This window comes from Ornithodoros turicata, chromosome 9 (assembly GCF_037126465.1).
Source record: "Ornithodoros turicata isolate Travis chromosome 9, ASM3712646v1, whole genome shotgun sequence".
Lineage (NCBI taxonomy): Eukaryota > Metazoa > Arthropoda > Arachnida > Ixodida > Argasidae > Ornithodoros > Ornithodoros turicata.
The window spans coordinates 23,003,405-23,015,132 of NC_088209.1; the positions used below are offsets into that span (position 1 = coordinate 23,003,405).

Below are 11,728 nucleotides of genomic sequence, written 5' to 3' on the forward strand. Positions count from 1 at the left end.
GGGCTTGCTTTGACAGTACTCGCGTACTGGTATCAGTATTGTCATGTGCATGATGATCACACTAGAGATATCTTCATCGGGCGCGTTCGTACATTGTGTCATCTATTACACTTGAAACAAAATAAAGCAGACTTTTGCACCGGAAGTGTGTCTGGAGCGCGTGCTCTCCGATTGTGAGAGCGTGCTCACCGGTATGGGGGTCTTCTAACGTTAGTGATCTGCAGCAGATGATCATGAACTTGACAAAATTCTCTCCGAGCACCTCTTCCTCCCTTCGTGTACATCGTGAAATTCAATTGTCCACATGGATCTGAGTGCTGTGCGGTCTCATCATCATTCGCTATAACTAATCTCAAGCTGTGGTCAGCTGCTAAGTACGTTCATGTTTATTGTTGACCGGTGGTTACTGTGAATTTGATGTAATGAATGCGATGTAAAATTATTTCGCATCGCACAGCAACAAACCATGGATGCTCTTTCTGCACAGCCATCGCTTTCCTCGTAGTCTAAATTAATCTGAAGGTATGCAAACTAAATTACACTGAAGCATCGTGAACAATCACACAATGAAACTTCTTTTGCAAGTTTTCATTCAAGGCTTGCTCCTCATCAGGTGGTCGATAAGATTATGCAACGATAAGATGGTGCAAAAGATTTGTCCAGCACCCGATGGCTTGCAATTTAACACATTTTGTTCTCTCTTTCCTGGTTAGTTTTACTCTGCCGGAATAACTGCATATCGATTGATTTTTTATTTTTTTGTCAACCAGCATGTAAATAGCATGAAATATGTTTCACATTACGTCGCTATCAACACTACTAATCTCTACACGTTATGCATTGAAACACACCGAGTTTCAGCTTGCAGCAACCTGCCACACAGTTCCTTCTGCACCTTCACGCAATTAAACCGCATCAGCATAAGCAGTTTTATATATTTCATCACAGCTCTAGCCAAATAAAATCAGCTAAGACCACTGAACAATTAAGGTTCCGGCTTGTACAACAAATACACAGGCTTTTTTTGCAAGCGTTTGTGGAATAAGCGTTGTCTCATTAGTAGCAGCTGCAGAGGATCCCTTCCGCTTCTTCACGATGACAGCTTCATAACTTCCAGATAACTAACCAGATAACTTCAGGTTTTGAGCATGAGTGCAAGTACGCTAAGTACAGAAAAGTGTCTCGAAGGGAAGGTCAGTTGTATGTTACCACTAGAATATGGTTGTCACCCAAAACCATGTTCAACATAGCACTTTTTTTTTTCTTCGTGATAATTATTGTACTCATAAACATATCTCCAATACAAGACCATGAGGCAGACTCAAACAAAAGTAGAACAATTTCATGTATTTATGCAAACTTCAATTTATTTGTGTTTCAGCATCAGCCATGTTGCGCATAAAGGCAGCTGACGCCGAGGAGGTCTGGGAAAACATACCTCGAAATAGCAAAATATTGATTATCTCCGCAGGAGTAGGATTAATAGCAATTGCTGGAATAACCAGGTTGGTTGGTCATGATGAAACATGAGACTGCCTGCAAGACACTTCTTTAAACCATGCCTTTGTCTGCAGGTACATACGCTGGAAATATTTTGAGCACCGGAAGTCCTCGGCCAACGGAGGTAAGGGTTAGCTTTGCTTGTGCGTTGTACTAAATGCAATCAAGTGAAGCACTTATGGATATAAAGTAGGTAAATATACCTAGAGCCTTCTGTTTTAAAGATTAAACTGAGAAAGCCCATTTTCACTCCACGATTTGCATCATTGTTTTTTTTTTCTCTCTTTCTTTTTTTTTTTTTTTCAATGTCATCTATTACCCCACAACTCCTGGAATATAATCCGATTTTTCCCCTGATTTGAAAAAAGCGTCCCCCCCCCCCAGATAGGGATCTAAGTTGATCAACGGACTGTATAGGGGTGGATGCTACATATTCATAATGAAGCTGCAGCAATAGACCACGACCAAATGTTAAGACGAAGTAGACAGGACACCTGCAGACCCTCAGCTGGTAATATCTCATCAACACAGAATCTTTATAAATAGAGTCTGAAGTTTTCGGGAAACATTTTTTTCGAAATTCGGGGGCAAAAATCGGGTAAATAAACACGTGCCCTAAATTCATGCGCATTCAGGTAGAAAAACTTCCAGTATGCTAAATTCGGGGATAAATCAGGCTTAGTTACTCAAACTATCTGTACTGGTTTGGTACAAATGGCGATGTTACTGCATTTGCTGGCAAACAAGTTAGTGTGCATTCCTGCAGATGTCTCAATGAGGGCAATTTCCCAGGTAATAATTGGGTTTCACCCTAAAGAGGCAACCTTCAATTCGGGGTAGAATCGGGTTAAACCCTTATTATTAAACCTTATCGGGTTAAACCCTCGGATTACGCCTGCCTGAAAAAACCTGGACCAAAATACTATCAAGATAGCAGGAGATAACAACCACAACCAGTGTATTTTGTCTAGTTGATCTAAATGTATTGTTTGCCTAATTAATTGTTGTAATTGTTTGCCTTGCTCCTTAGATGTAATCAAGGCGTACTGCTCCAAGTGCCGTAAGCACTCTCATCAGGAACCATCTAGTGAAAGCAAGACACCAGAGGCTCTTGGTGCAATGGGTAAGTAATGGCTGGAGTCGTCCACTCATCGTTCACGTTGATGCTAAAGCATTTGTCTACCCTTCAGGGCTGGAGTCACTCGAACAAGCGATCCATTGTTGGGAAGATGCATTGAGCTTACTGAGGTCTTCATCAGAGAAATCATCCCTCATGGTGCTAGTTGAATGTCAATGCAGTCATGTTCCGCTTACCACCTCTATCCCCCATCTTCTCTCATATGGACAGCAAATTTCTGGATAAGCTAACTTCATGGGGATCCATAAGCCCTGGCATTTTTATCAGTATGTTGCTGCTGACAGCAGTATTCGTGTCGCCAAACCAAGTAAAGAGCATTTCTTCAAGTCCTAAAAACATGATCCCAAACAGTCCCTGGCAAGCCACTTGTCCGGCAGAACGTCGTTAACCCCGGTCTTGCCGACATCAACAATCGGCGATTCTTTGGCCCATGCCTGCAGGCTGGAAATTGTTTCTGATGGAAAGCCAACGTTCACACATTGACTTTTTGTGCCTAGTAAATATAGAACACACCTCTCGCTACTTGGAAATCATTGACATCCCTTGTCCACACAAGTTTACGTTGACTGACATGAAGGCACAGAGCAGTCAAAAAGTGAACGGAAGGTTTCCGCAAGACGTGACATTACACTGGGACAACGCATGTGCCACCACAGGCAAAGGGGGGGTCCCATGGCATGTTTCCGGATAAACGGATGAGAATGACACTGGTTCTGGAAAGGTGTTGCCAGCACTTCGCGCAAATGGTAGCAGGTCCATTCCTGATAACGAGATTTCCAGTTGACTGAGTTGTGGATAAGCGAGACATGACTGTGTATCTTTTGTATCGAACCACCAGTCAGGCACATCCTTAATTCCATTTTCCTCTTTTCTTCCATGCCCAGTCAAGGTCAGACATAGACGTCGAAACGGCTATTCTGAACATGCTTCGAAGTGGTCAGCAGCTGAAGGAGTCTGGCAAGGCCATCTTTGCAAGCGATGAGCCATCTACCATGACGGAAGAGAGGAATGATGGGGAGGATGTCGTAAGGAAAAGGCTAGGCACGGACACAGACAGCTTTGTTTCTGCAGAAGGGGCATCGGATGTAAGTGAGCTGTACACATGGTTATTAGCATATTGCCCTCACTATGGTACAGTAAAAGCTGTTAGAATGTGTTTACATATTACCTCCAGCTCTGCACATTGGAAGTGTACAAGCTGTGCAAGGGATATTTATTTACAGGCCTCAAGGCCCCGTGTAAGACATGTTGGAATATAAGAGCTCCGCACGGGCCTGAATTTACTGACCTGGGCCCGACACGGCCCGTACCTGATGACACGAAGTCTTACACAACCCTCGCCCGATCCAGCTGCTGAAAACTCCGCCCGGTCTGGCCCGTCCCCAAAGCCACGGAGGCTTACCCAGCCCTATCCCGACCGGCAGCTGCATAGGCAGATTTGTAATGCGATCCGTCCAACAGGTTTAATACTATGGTGAAGACTCATAACACAGAGTATATCACACATAGCTGGAACGCATGAGGGCAGCCTTTGATGCGGTTTGTGTTTGTAGCTTTGCACCTTAGTGTCGCCTGCCTGCCTGCGGTGCACACCGCAGCGAGGGCGTGATCCGCCTCAACAAGGCAAAGTTGAGAGTAATGCGGTGCTTATATTGTAGTGTTTTAGCAAAAAGACGAAGGAAGGGGCCAGGCACTCAGTTGCTTTGCTTTCAGAGCGAATGTTGAGGATTAAATATAGTGAAAGAATGGCTCATAAAAGCTTGACACGACTCAGACCCGAGCCCATGGTCAAAATGACTTTGAGGCCCACAGGCTGGACCGGATTCAGGTTTTCGGGGCAGCCCGGCCCTTTGCAGCGCTCTAACTGACATATTTTAAAGGGCTATAGAAGACACCTCAAAGATATATTTTTCTGGACATGGACATGCTGCCCGCAGGAACTGTAACGCAAAATATTTCCTTTGGGAAGCAACACATTTCCTTAGAAAATTAGTTTACAAGAGTGCGCCCAGCGATCACAATCCCTCCAGACTCCTTCTGGCAAGTTGTGACACCAGATCATCCGAGCACTTTCATTGTCTGCTACGAACGACGTGGGAATTGCCTGCTGTGACTGCTCTGCCTCAGACGCAGGATCGGCGGCACCAAATATGACAGCAAAAGAGAGAGAGAGAGGAGAAAAAGAAGATGCACACTTTCTCGTACCGTGTACCACGATTGTACTGTGTTTGTGTATGAAATAAAACATACTTTCATTTCTTCTGACCCAGTGTTCTCTCTGTCCCCCACTCTCATGTGCCGTTTCCTACTGTCGGAAATATGGTCTCTCTACCCAGGCCCCCTTATAACCTATAATATGCATGTAGACTTTCCTGTCACATTCACCCTTATCTTTCACATCACAAAATGCAGGTAGGACAGCTCTCTGACGTAGAGCAGTTTCCTCCTCCATATGCAGAGAACTGGCCACTGTACATGTCAGCTGTTGCACTCTTGGAATCAAAGGGAATCCCCTGCAGAGCATACAGGTATGAAACGCAGGTTACATTGACTCGCATTATGTCAGTCTAAATTGATGATGCATTCGTGGAGTGAGCAACATGTTTTGATGTGGCAATCTGTGTTGAACAGTATGGCGGCACATCGGTAATGTTCGTTGAATAGCGCTTATCTTATTTTCTAGGCTACAAGAATTCAACTGTACCAACGAAAATGACTACTTAGTGAGAATGCACTGTGTCCGCCTTGCTTTTCAGGTAAGACCTTTCATAGCACATACAGACAGGAATAGGCATTGGTAATATATTTTTGGCTCAATAAATTGCTATTTCCTGCTTACAGTGTTTCGTATCAGCTTCAATGCACCCATTAACTCTGCCTTGCTGTGCCCGAAAAATGAAAAAAAGACACGCTTGACTGAGGGCCAAGTGCAACATGCTTTTAACATATCATGCTATGCACTGTAGCAATCTGGGCTGTGCTCATATGTGTGCAAAGCATATCACACACTGTGTCATTACATAGCTAGAGACCACTGACCACATTTGTACATGCTTCTTAACCTGGACAATATGTGCTTACTGTCCCAGTCTTTAAAGAAGCTGTGAACTGGTCAAAGCAGCCTTTATCAAATCACATAATCATCACAGTGTTTAGTGCAAGATGTGCAGACAAACATTACATGAGCAAATTAACTAATGAAACATCTGCACGCATTTCCTGCTGTTTCCACTTCTTCCACCATTTCGTATGCACTGGTGACCTGTGAAAAGAATATGTATGGAAGAAGGATAGTGTGCCTCTCGGCACATCGTCCAACATTCCTCAGCATTCGAAAGCAGATCGTGTTGCTTGTGCTCACACTTCTCTTTTTTTAGTAAACTTTAGGATACGCGACACCAATTCAACAAATTTTTGCATCCCTCTTGCAGCATCTTGCTAAGCAGGAGGATATACAGCAGTGGTTCATCAATGCAGGAAGCCAGCTGCTAGCTGCCCTTTTGATTCGTGCAGGCAAGGTGAGTTGTGGTTAATGGTGAATGTGAAATTTCCTCCTATTTGCTACAGTAAAATGCAGTGGTAGCTTGTGGATATGGGCTCCAGGGTAGCACACTCTCCAACCCCAAGAGCTTTTGGACTTGCATACGTTAAAAGCACGGCATGGAAAATTGGGGTAGTTGGTTGATGTACGTTGAAAACGAAGAGCACACCTTTGCTACATCTTTGTACTTCTCACACTGATCTAAGCCTGACCTTCTTGAGTACAAATTTACTATCTGCCAACACTTCCATATTGTGTGTGGTTTCCACACAACAGATCCTGTCTCTTCTAGTATAAAGTGGAGATAAATATGTTGCTTAGTCATGTGATCACATGCATTTGAGCCATCAACTCTGGTGATTTGCATCACTCCAAAATCAAAATGAGTACATTAATCCAAATTATCGTCATCACATGATTCTACACCCCATTTTACCCTCTGTCTGTTGGTTGCTAGTCCCTGTCTCGAACCCCCAAGCTGCCACTGGTTAGGGTGATAACTGGTGTGGATACATTGTGTGTCCTTCTAGGATCCGAAGGATGCGATACAGAGCTACGATGAATTCATGCTGTATATTCTGGACCCTCAGAATGGGGACGAAATGGAGAAAGAATTAAAGGGCAGAGGAGTAAGCACAACACGTACATGTTTCCTGTAACTTTTGTCTACAGAGAAAGAAGGATGGGACGTGAAGCTTCACTCTCTCCCATGACCAGTGAATACAATAAAGCGGGCACCAGCTCGCAGTGTCATCTGTTGCACTGGGCTGGAAATCTTAACGAAGCGGTCACATGGTGCTGTCACTCGGTGGCCATCGGCTTGCTAGGCAGCTTTACAGGCCACTCCAGCGTCTCCTGACGTATGTTCAGCCGCACCAACAGACTGTTGTCTCGTGGAGTGCGCGGAACAAGACATGCTATGTAATGACATATCTGCCGTCAAGACAAACACCATTCCCGCATTCTCGCAGACGACGGTGGTTCTTCTCCATGGCCACGACCGCTGAAAGCACATTCGTGATTGGCTACGGCCGTTGAAAACACGATCGTGATTGGCTGACTGTTAATTGTTACGTCACGTCGACGAGCGCACAGGCTTTCTTGTATCTAGGTGGTGTTGGAAACAGCTGCCTTTTTCCCCCTCTCCCAAACTGACATTCTCCCGTTGCTCATCCAGGCCTGCTTTGGCGGGATGCTTCACCACCTATCCTTCTTTCTATGCGCTTTCGTCTCGCTTTTTCCGTTGATGAAAATGTCTGTACTTCAGATCGTCTGCGTAACGATCTACGATGTCTTCATCGACTACATGCTCATGGATGCATTTGATGACCTCAGCAACCCTCCCACTACTGTTGTGGCTGTCACACAAAACCGTTGGCTCACAGACGGTTTCAAGGAAACGGTACCAAATGCCTTTATCCCACTTGCATGCTGCGCCTGTGAGCTCTTCAGTGTGGTGCATATGTTTGCAAGTCTGTTGACTTCTTATTTCTCTAGGCTTTGTCCACTGCAGTCTGGTCTCTGATCAAGGCTAAAAAGGCCTTACTTCAGGTAGGTCAGGAAGGAGACTTCCAGGCCGCGGCAAACGAACAAAGCTGGGCATACGTGCTTGGGTACAGCCCGTCACTGCGTCTCAAGTATGCACAGTGGAAGCTGTCCAAAATATTATATTACGTTATTATTGCTCCTGCTACATTGCAAGTAGTTGTAGTCCTGCTAGAGATGCGTTTCAGACATCCCGTAATATCCAATAACAGTATTTTGAGAATTTAAAATGCTACCTCAGATTGGTGTTTATAACTAGTATGGGCATGAAGGGTGCATGGAAATACAAATTTATCTTCCTCCTTACTTTATAAAATCTGTACATGTGGGCTTGAAGAAAAAAAAAAAGAAAGAAGAAAAACAGCCCTGTGCATGCCCTGCGTTTCTGCCCTGTACGTGAATGTGTGAAACGTAAGGGCAGGTCGTACCAAGCAGCATATCCAGCAAGTGAATACACTTCAGCACCTCACTGATCACATTCCTCTGTAGCACTCCAATGGTTTCTTTGCGCACTACTATAACCTGGCAGAACACTTGACACCCGTGTTTGCATGGGGCTTCCTTGGCACGAATCAAGACCTGTGCATTATGTGTAACTTCTTCAAGGTAAGTACTGTGGATAGACAGTGTGACTTGTAATGGTATTGCTCAGCAAAGTATTTCTGTCTTCCAGAATGAAATTGAAGGTCTTGTCAGAGATATGTTCGATCACAACTGCACCAGATACACAACTGTAGAAGACATATCTACAGACATCTTCAACAATATTCATGCACGCTACGATAAAGTGTGCCAAAGACTCCTCTTCTAAATTGACTAACAGTACAAAACAGGGACATTACTTAACTGTATCAGCACCATTGTTGTATATTAATGTGGATTTATAGAGACTGTGGTATCCAGCTCCAACATTTGGCGCATATATCGCCCCTTGTAGATAGTCCATATCAAAGCTGTACAGCACAGATCAATAAAAGGTGGGATGTGCGTAGCTCCATAGCCTTTCTTTTGTATCGTGTATTAGTAAATGTATAGTAGTAGCATGTAGTATTAATAGTACGTAGTAGTATTTTAGTATTCTAGTAAACAAGGATGAAGTACAAGCATCTGTTTATTAATAAGAACACTTCCATGCACAAGACTGCTCTTCAGGTCACGAATATTTGTACACGAAGTACAGGTAGAGATATACTCCTGTCAGTATATATACCTGCTGTACAAATATTTTGTAACCATGAGAATTGCAGTCTCTAGTGTGAAAGTCGCGTTTCTTTTTACGTGTCCCCTATGTGCTATTGAGACATTATGACAATACCAAAAAGAAAAGAATATTCCACCATATCCAGTGCATCGGGCTAAAATCAGGATGGATTAATAAAATCAACCAATATGACAGAAAATACAGCAATGGAACGACACAAGGCTTGTGACAAAAGAGACTGGTCCAAAATAACAGCGAAAGAAATCAACGGAGTTGAAACTGAAAAATGGCGAAGCAAAGTGTAATGAAAAAAAAAAAAAAAAAAACAGCCTCAAATATTACAGCTAGCACAAATTGGAACCGGAATTTGCCCGCACTATGCAGAGGATAGGGGAAGCGCACTGCTATTTCAAACACACATAGGGTGCCTGTTGCTAACAAATGCCCGGAGAAGCAAACTGTTTCATGAAGTAGACCCCGCCTGCCAACTGTGCGGTAAAGCCACAGAAACTCTCCACCACATGCTCACTGAATGTGAAGAACTACAAACAGCAGAAAAAAAAAAGACTAAACTTTGGAAGATATAAGAATTGCCAACAGTCTCTTCTGGAAAACTGAGACCAAAAGTGACCCAACGCAAGTGCAGTGGCTTAGGAGAGTGCAATGCCAACGCCACCTAGATAGAGAAAGTTTTCAACGGTGGTAGCCAATCACGGACGTGCTTTCAGTGGTCGTAGCCATGGAGACGTACCACTGTCATCTGCGAGAAGTGATTAACGTCCCCGCTAACTAAATGGGAAAACCTTAAAAGAAAGTGGAAAACAGTCCCGTATCTTTCTAGAGACTGATTTTCTGGAAAGCATGTTGCACTTTTTGTCTACGGATTCAGATCTACAAGTTCCACGTTAGCTGCAATCATTTGAGAGTTCTTGAATTTGCAGAACGGCGACACGCAGTGGCAGACGAATACTGACTTTATATGTCCACGTAAGCAGGCCTTCTGCATCTAGGTGGCGTTGGCAATGCCCTCTGCTGGCATGGGACACAACCAAGACGAGGGCAACAAGTTGAAACCTTTTGAACATTCCAATCAACACCGCGCAAGATTTTTCTGTTTCCTTTTACAGCACCTGTGATCCCACATGGTAGTCCGCCTTGTCTCGAAAGTGTCTTCTTAATACTCATATTAAATTGCGATTATATGTACACTGCCTTCTGCGTGCAAGTGTGAAGGTCATGCTGTATTTTACCTAGTCAATTGCAAGCGATATTGCAAGTCATTTTGCACAGCCTTTATAGTGACATTCTAGTTTCCAAGCACAAACACTGGCAGCGTATCACTCTGCTACTCATATGTTACTGATCCCGGTCTTTTCCATTTGTTCGATCGTCGCTTGCAAATTAATATCAAACAGTTCGCATCGAATTGGCATTTCCAATGAGTAGAACGGATTCTTCAGCGCGTAGTCCGCGTATACTTCGAACAGTTTTTTCAGAAGAGCCTCCACCCCTGTCTGCTTATTGTCCGCGAGCACAATGAACTTTATCCCAGTTACCGTCTGGTAGCAATACAACTTAAACGTGTCCGCTTCAAGCACTTCGATGCCCGATGACTTCGGTTCTGGCGACAGCTGAGATGCGATTGCATAGAAGGAATGGAATGTACTAGCCAGGACGATGCGCTCATTTGTTGTAAGCTTGGGACGCCCGAACTTGATGCTGATGGGGTAGTTTTCCTCGTTGGCAATAACGTCGAGAACATCACGTCCATCTTCAAGCTCTCGGCTAACGACTGGGATGCCGTTAATCGCGAGAACCGTGTGTCCGCCACAAACGCCGTCCCTCTGCCCAAATGTCACCACCACACGCTTCAATATATTATGGTATGCGAGGATAATGTCCAGAGGGTAGCTGAACGTCTTCTCAACCTCTACCTTGGGCATGCTGGGGTGATCGTAGTGAAAAATCAGGCCGCCAGATTTGCTCACAATGTAAACACTGAACACTGCCATGTTTCAAGTACGCCCTTCGTCTGTTTCGTTCGTGTTGTCATTACAGCTTCATGGGCTCACCGCTAGACTCGGTAAGCGCTGCGTGCTGTTGCCGCGGATTCATTTAGCGCAGCCGACTTTTAGCCAAGTCAAGTAGAAATGCGGCCGCGGTTGCACCAGGCGCCCACAGCTCCCTATAGAGCCCATAGTTTGAGATAATTCAGGCAACACTGGACATACGACCAATGAAAATGCGTCGTGATGCCGAGCAGCCAACCAATCAGCAACCTCTCAGTTTGGCTCGGCTTTCGGCCGGCCTTGGCTGCCATTGACTTCTACTGGTTTTCATACCTGGCGCCCGTTATTCCAAAATAACTAAGACATTTTTGATAGGCGAAATACATATTTATTGATGCAACGTATAAACTCAAATGTTTGACTCGTATATTCACCGTGCGAACAGGACGTTTCGTTCCTTGAATGGACAGTAACCAAACCAAGTTCGAACTTGCAAAGCACACATAGAGTCTACATCTGGAGGCGAGCGAAGTCCACGAGTGCGTGCGTTTCACAGATGAGCATCTTCTTCTCATTCTGGCGATGCACCGTAGGTCATACAGTCACGGGAAATACTTTTGTCGTACGAACACTCTCTTCGTAGTCACTGTATTTGAAAATGTGACAGCGCTCGAAACTGTTCCTCAGGCGTCAGCTCACCAAGCATTCCAGTTCTGACCCGGCAAGAATGTCCGTAGGTTGACACTTTATCGGAGATCAGTACATGGCCAGAGTCACTATAGCTCACGAACAAA

General features: G+C 44.5%; 2 protein-coding genes across 3 annotated transcripts; one reads left to right on the forward strand and one right to left on the reverse strand.

Annotated features, from left to right (window-relative positions):
- The first annotated feature begins 124 nt into the window (after positions 1 to 124).
- Positions 125 to 8,715, forward strand: LOC135368379 (mitoguardin-like). 2 transcript variants are annotated; one of them, XM_064601596.1, is made up of 14 exons: positions 125 to 374; positions 1,382 to 1,505; positions 1,575 to 1,624; positions 2,531 to 2,623; positions 2,691 to 2,776; positions 3,523 to 3,723; positions 5,051 to 5,166; positions 5,322 to 5,394; positions 6,070 to 6,156; positions 6,710 to 6,808; positions 7,447 to 7,581; positions 7,677 to 7,730; positions 8,214 to 8,330; positions 8,398 to 8,715. In XM_064601596.1, the coding sequence occupies exons 2-14, from the start codon at positions 1,390 to 1,392 to the stop codon at positions 8,533 to 8,535; spliced, it is 1,365 nt and encodes a 454-aa protein (XP_064457666.1). In that variant the 5' UTR covers positions 125 to 374; positions 1,382 to 1,389; the 3' UTR covers positions 8,536 to 8,715. The 2 variants fall into 2 exon arrangements, with proteins under 2 accessions (XP_064457666.1, XP_064457667.1); XM_064601597.1 differs by lacking the exon at positions 125 to 374 and adding an exon at positions 415 to 522.
- A 1,487-nt stretch (positions 8,716 to 10,202) lies between these two features.
- Positions 10,203 to 11,004, reverse strand: LOC135368380 (trafficking protein particle complex subunit 4-like). Its single transcript, XM_064601598.1, has one exon. The coding sequence runs from the start codon at positions 10,935 to 10,937 to the stop codon at positions 10,275 to 10,277; it is 663 nt and encodes a 220-aa protein (XP_064457668.1). The 5' UTR covers positions 10,938 to 11,004; the 3' UTR covers positions 10,203 to 10,274.
- Between the last annotated feature and the right edge of the window lie 724 nt (positions 11,005 to 11,728).

Excerpts from the sequence above, each read along its gene's own strand:
- LOC135368379 (XM_064601596.1), top strand. The coding sequence starts at position 1,390 with ATGTTGCGCATAAAGGCAGCTGACGCCGAGGAGGTCTGGGAAAACATA. Across the intron at positions 1,506-1,574 it reads GCAATTGCTGGAATAACCAG|GTACATACGCTGGAAATATT; the intron begins GTTGGTTGGTCA and ends CTTTGTCTGCAG. Across the intron at positions 8,331-8,397 it reads TTATGTGTAACTTCTTCAAG|AATGAAATTGAAGGTCTTGT; the intron begins GTAAGTACTGTG and ends TCTGTCTTCCAG.
- LOC135368380 (XM_064601598.1), bottom strand. The coding sequence starts at position 10,937 with ATGGCAGTGTTCAGTGTTTACATTGTGAGCAAATCTGGCGGCCTGATT.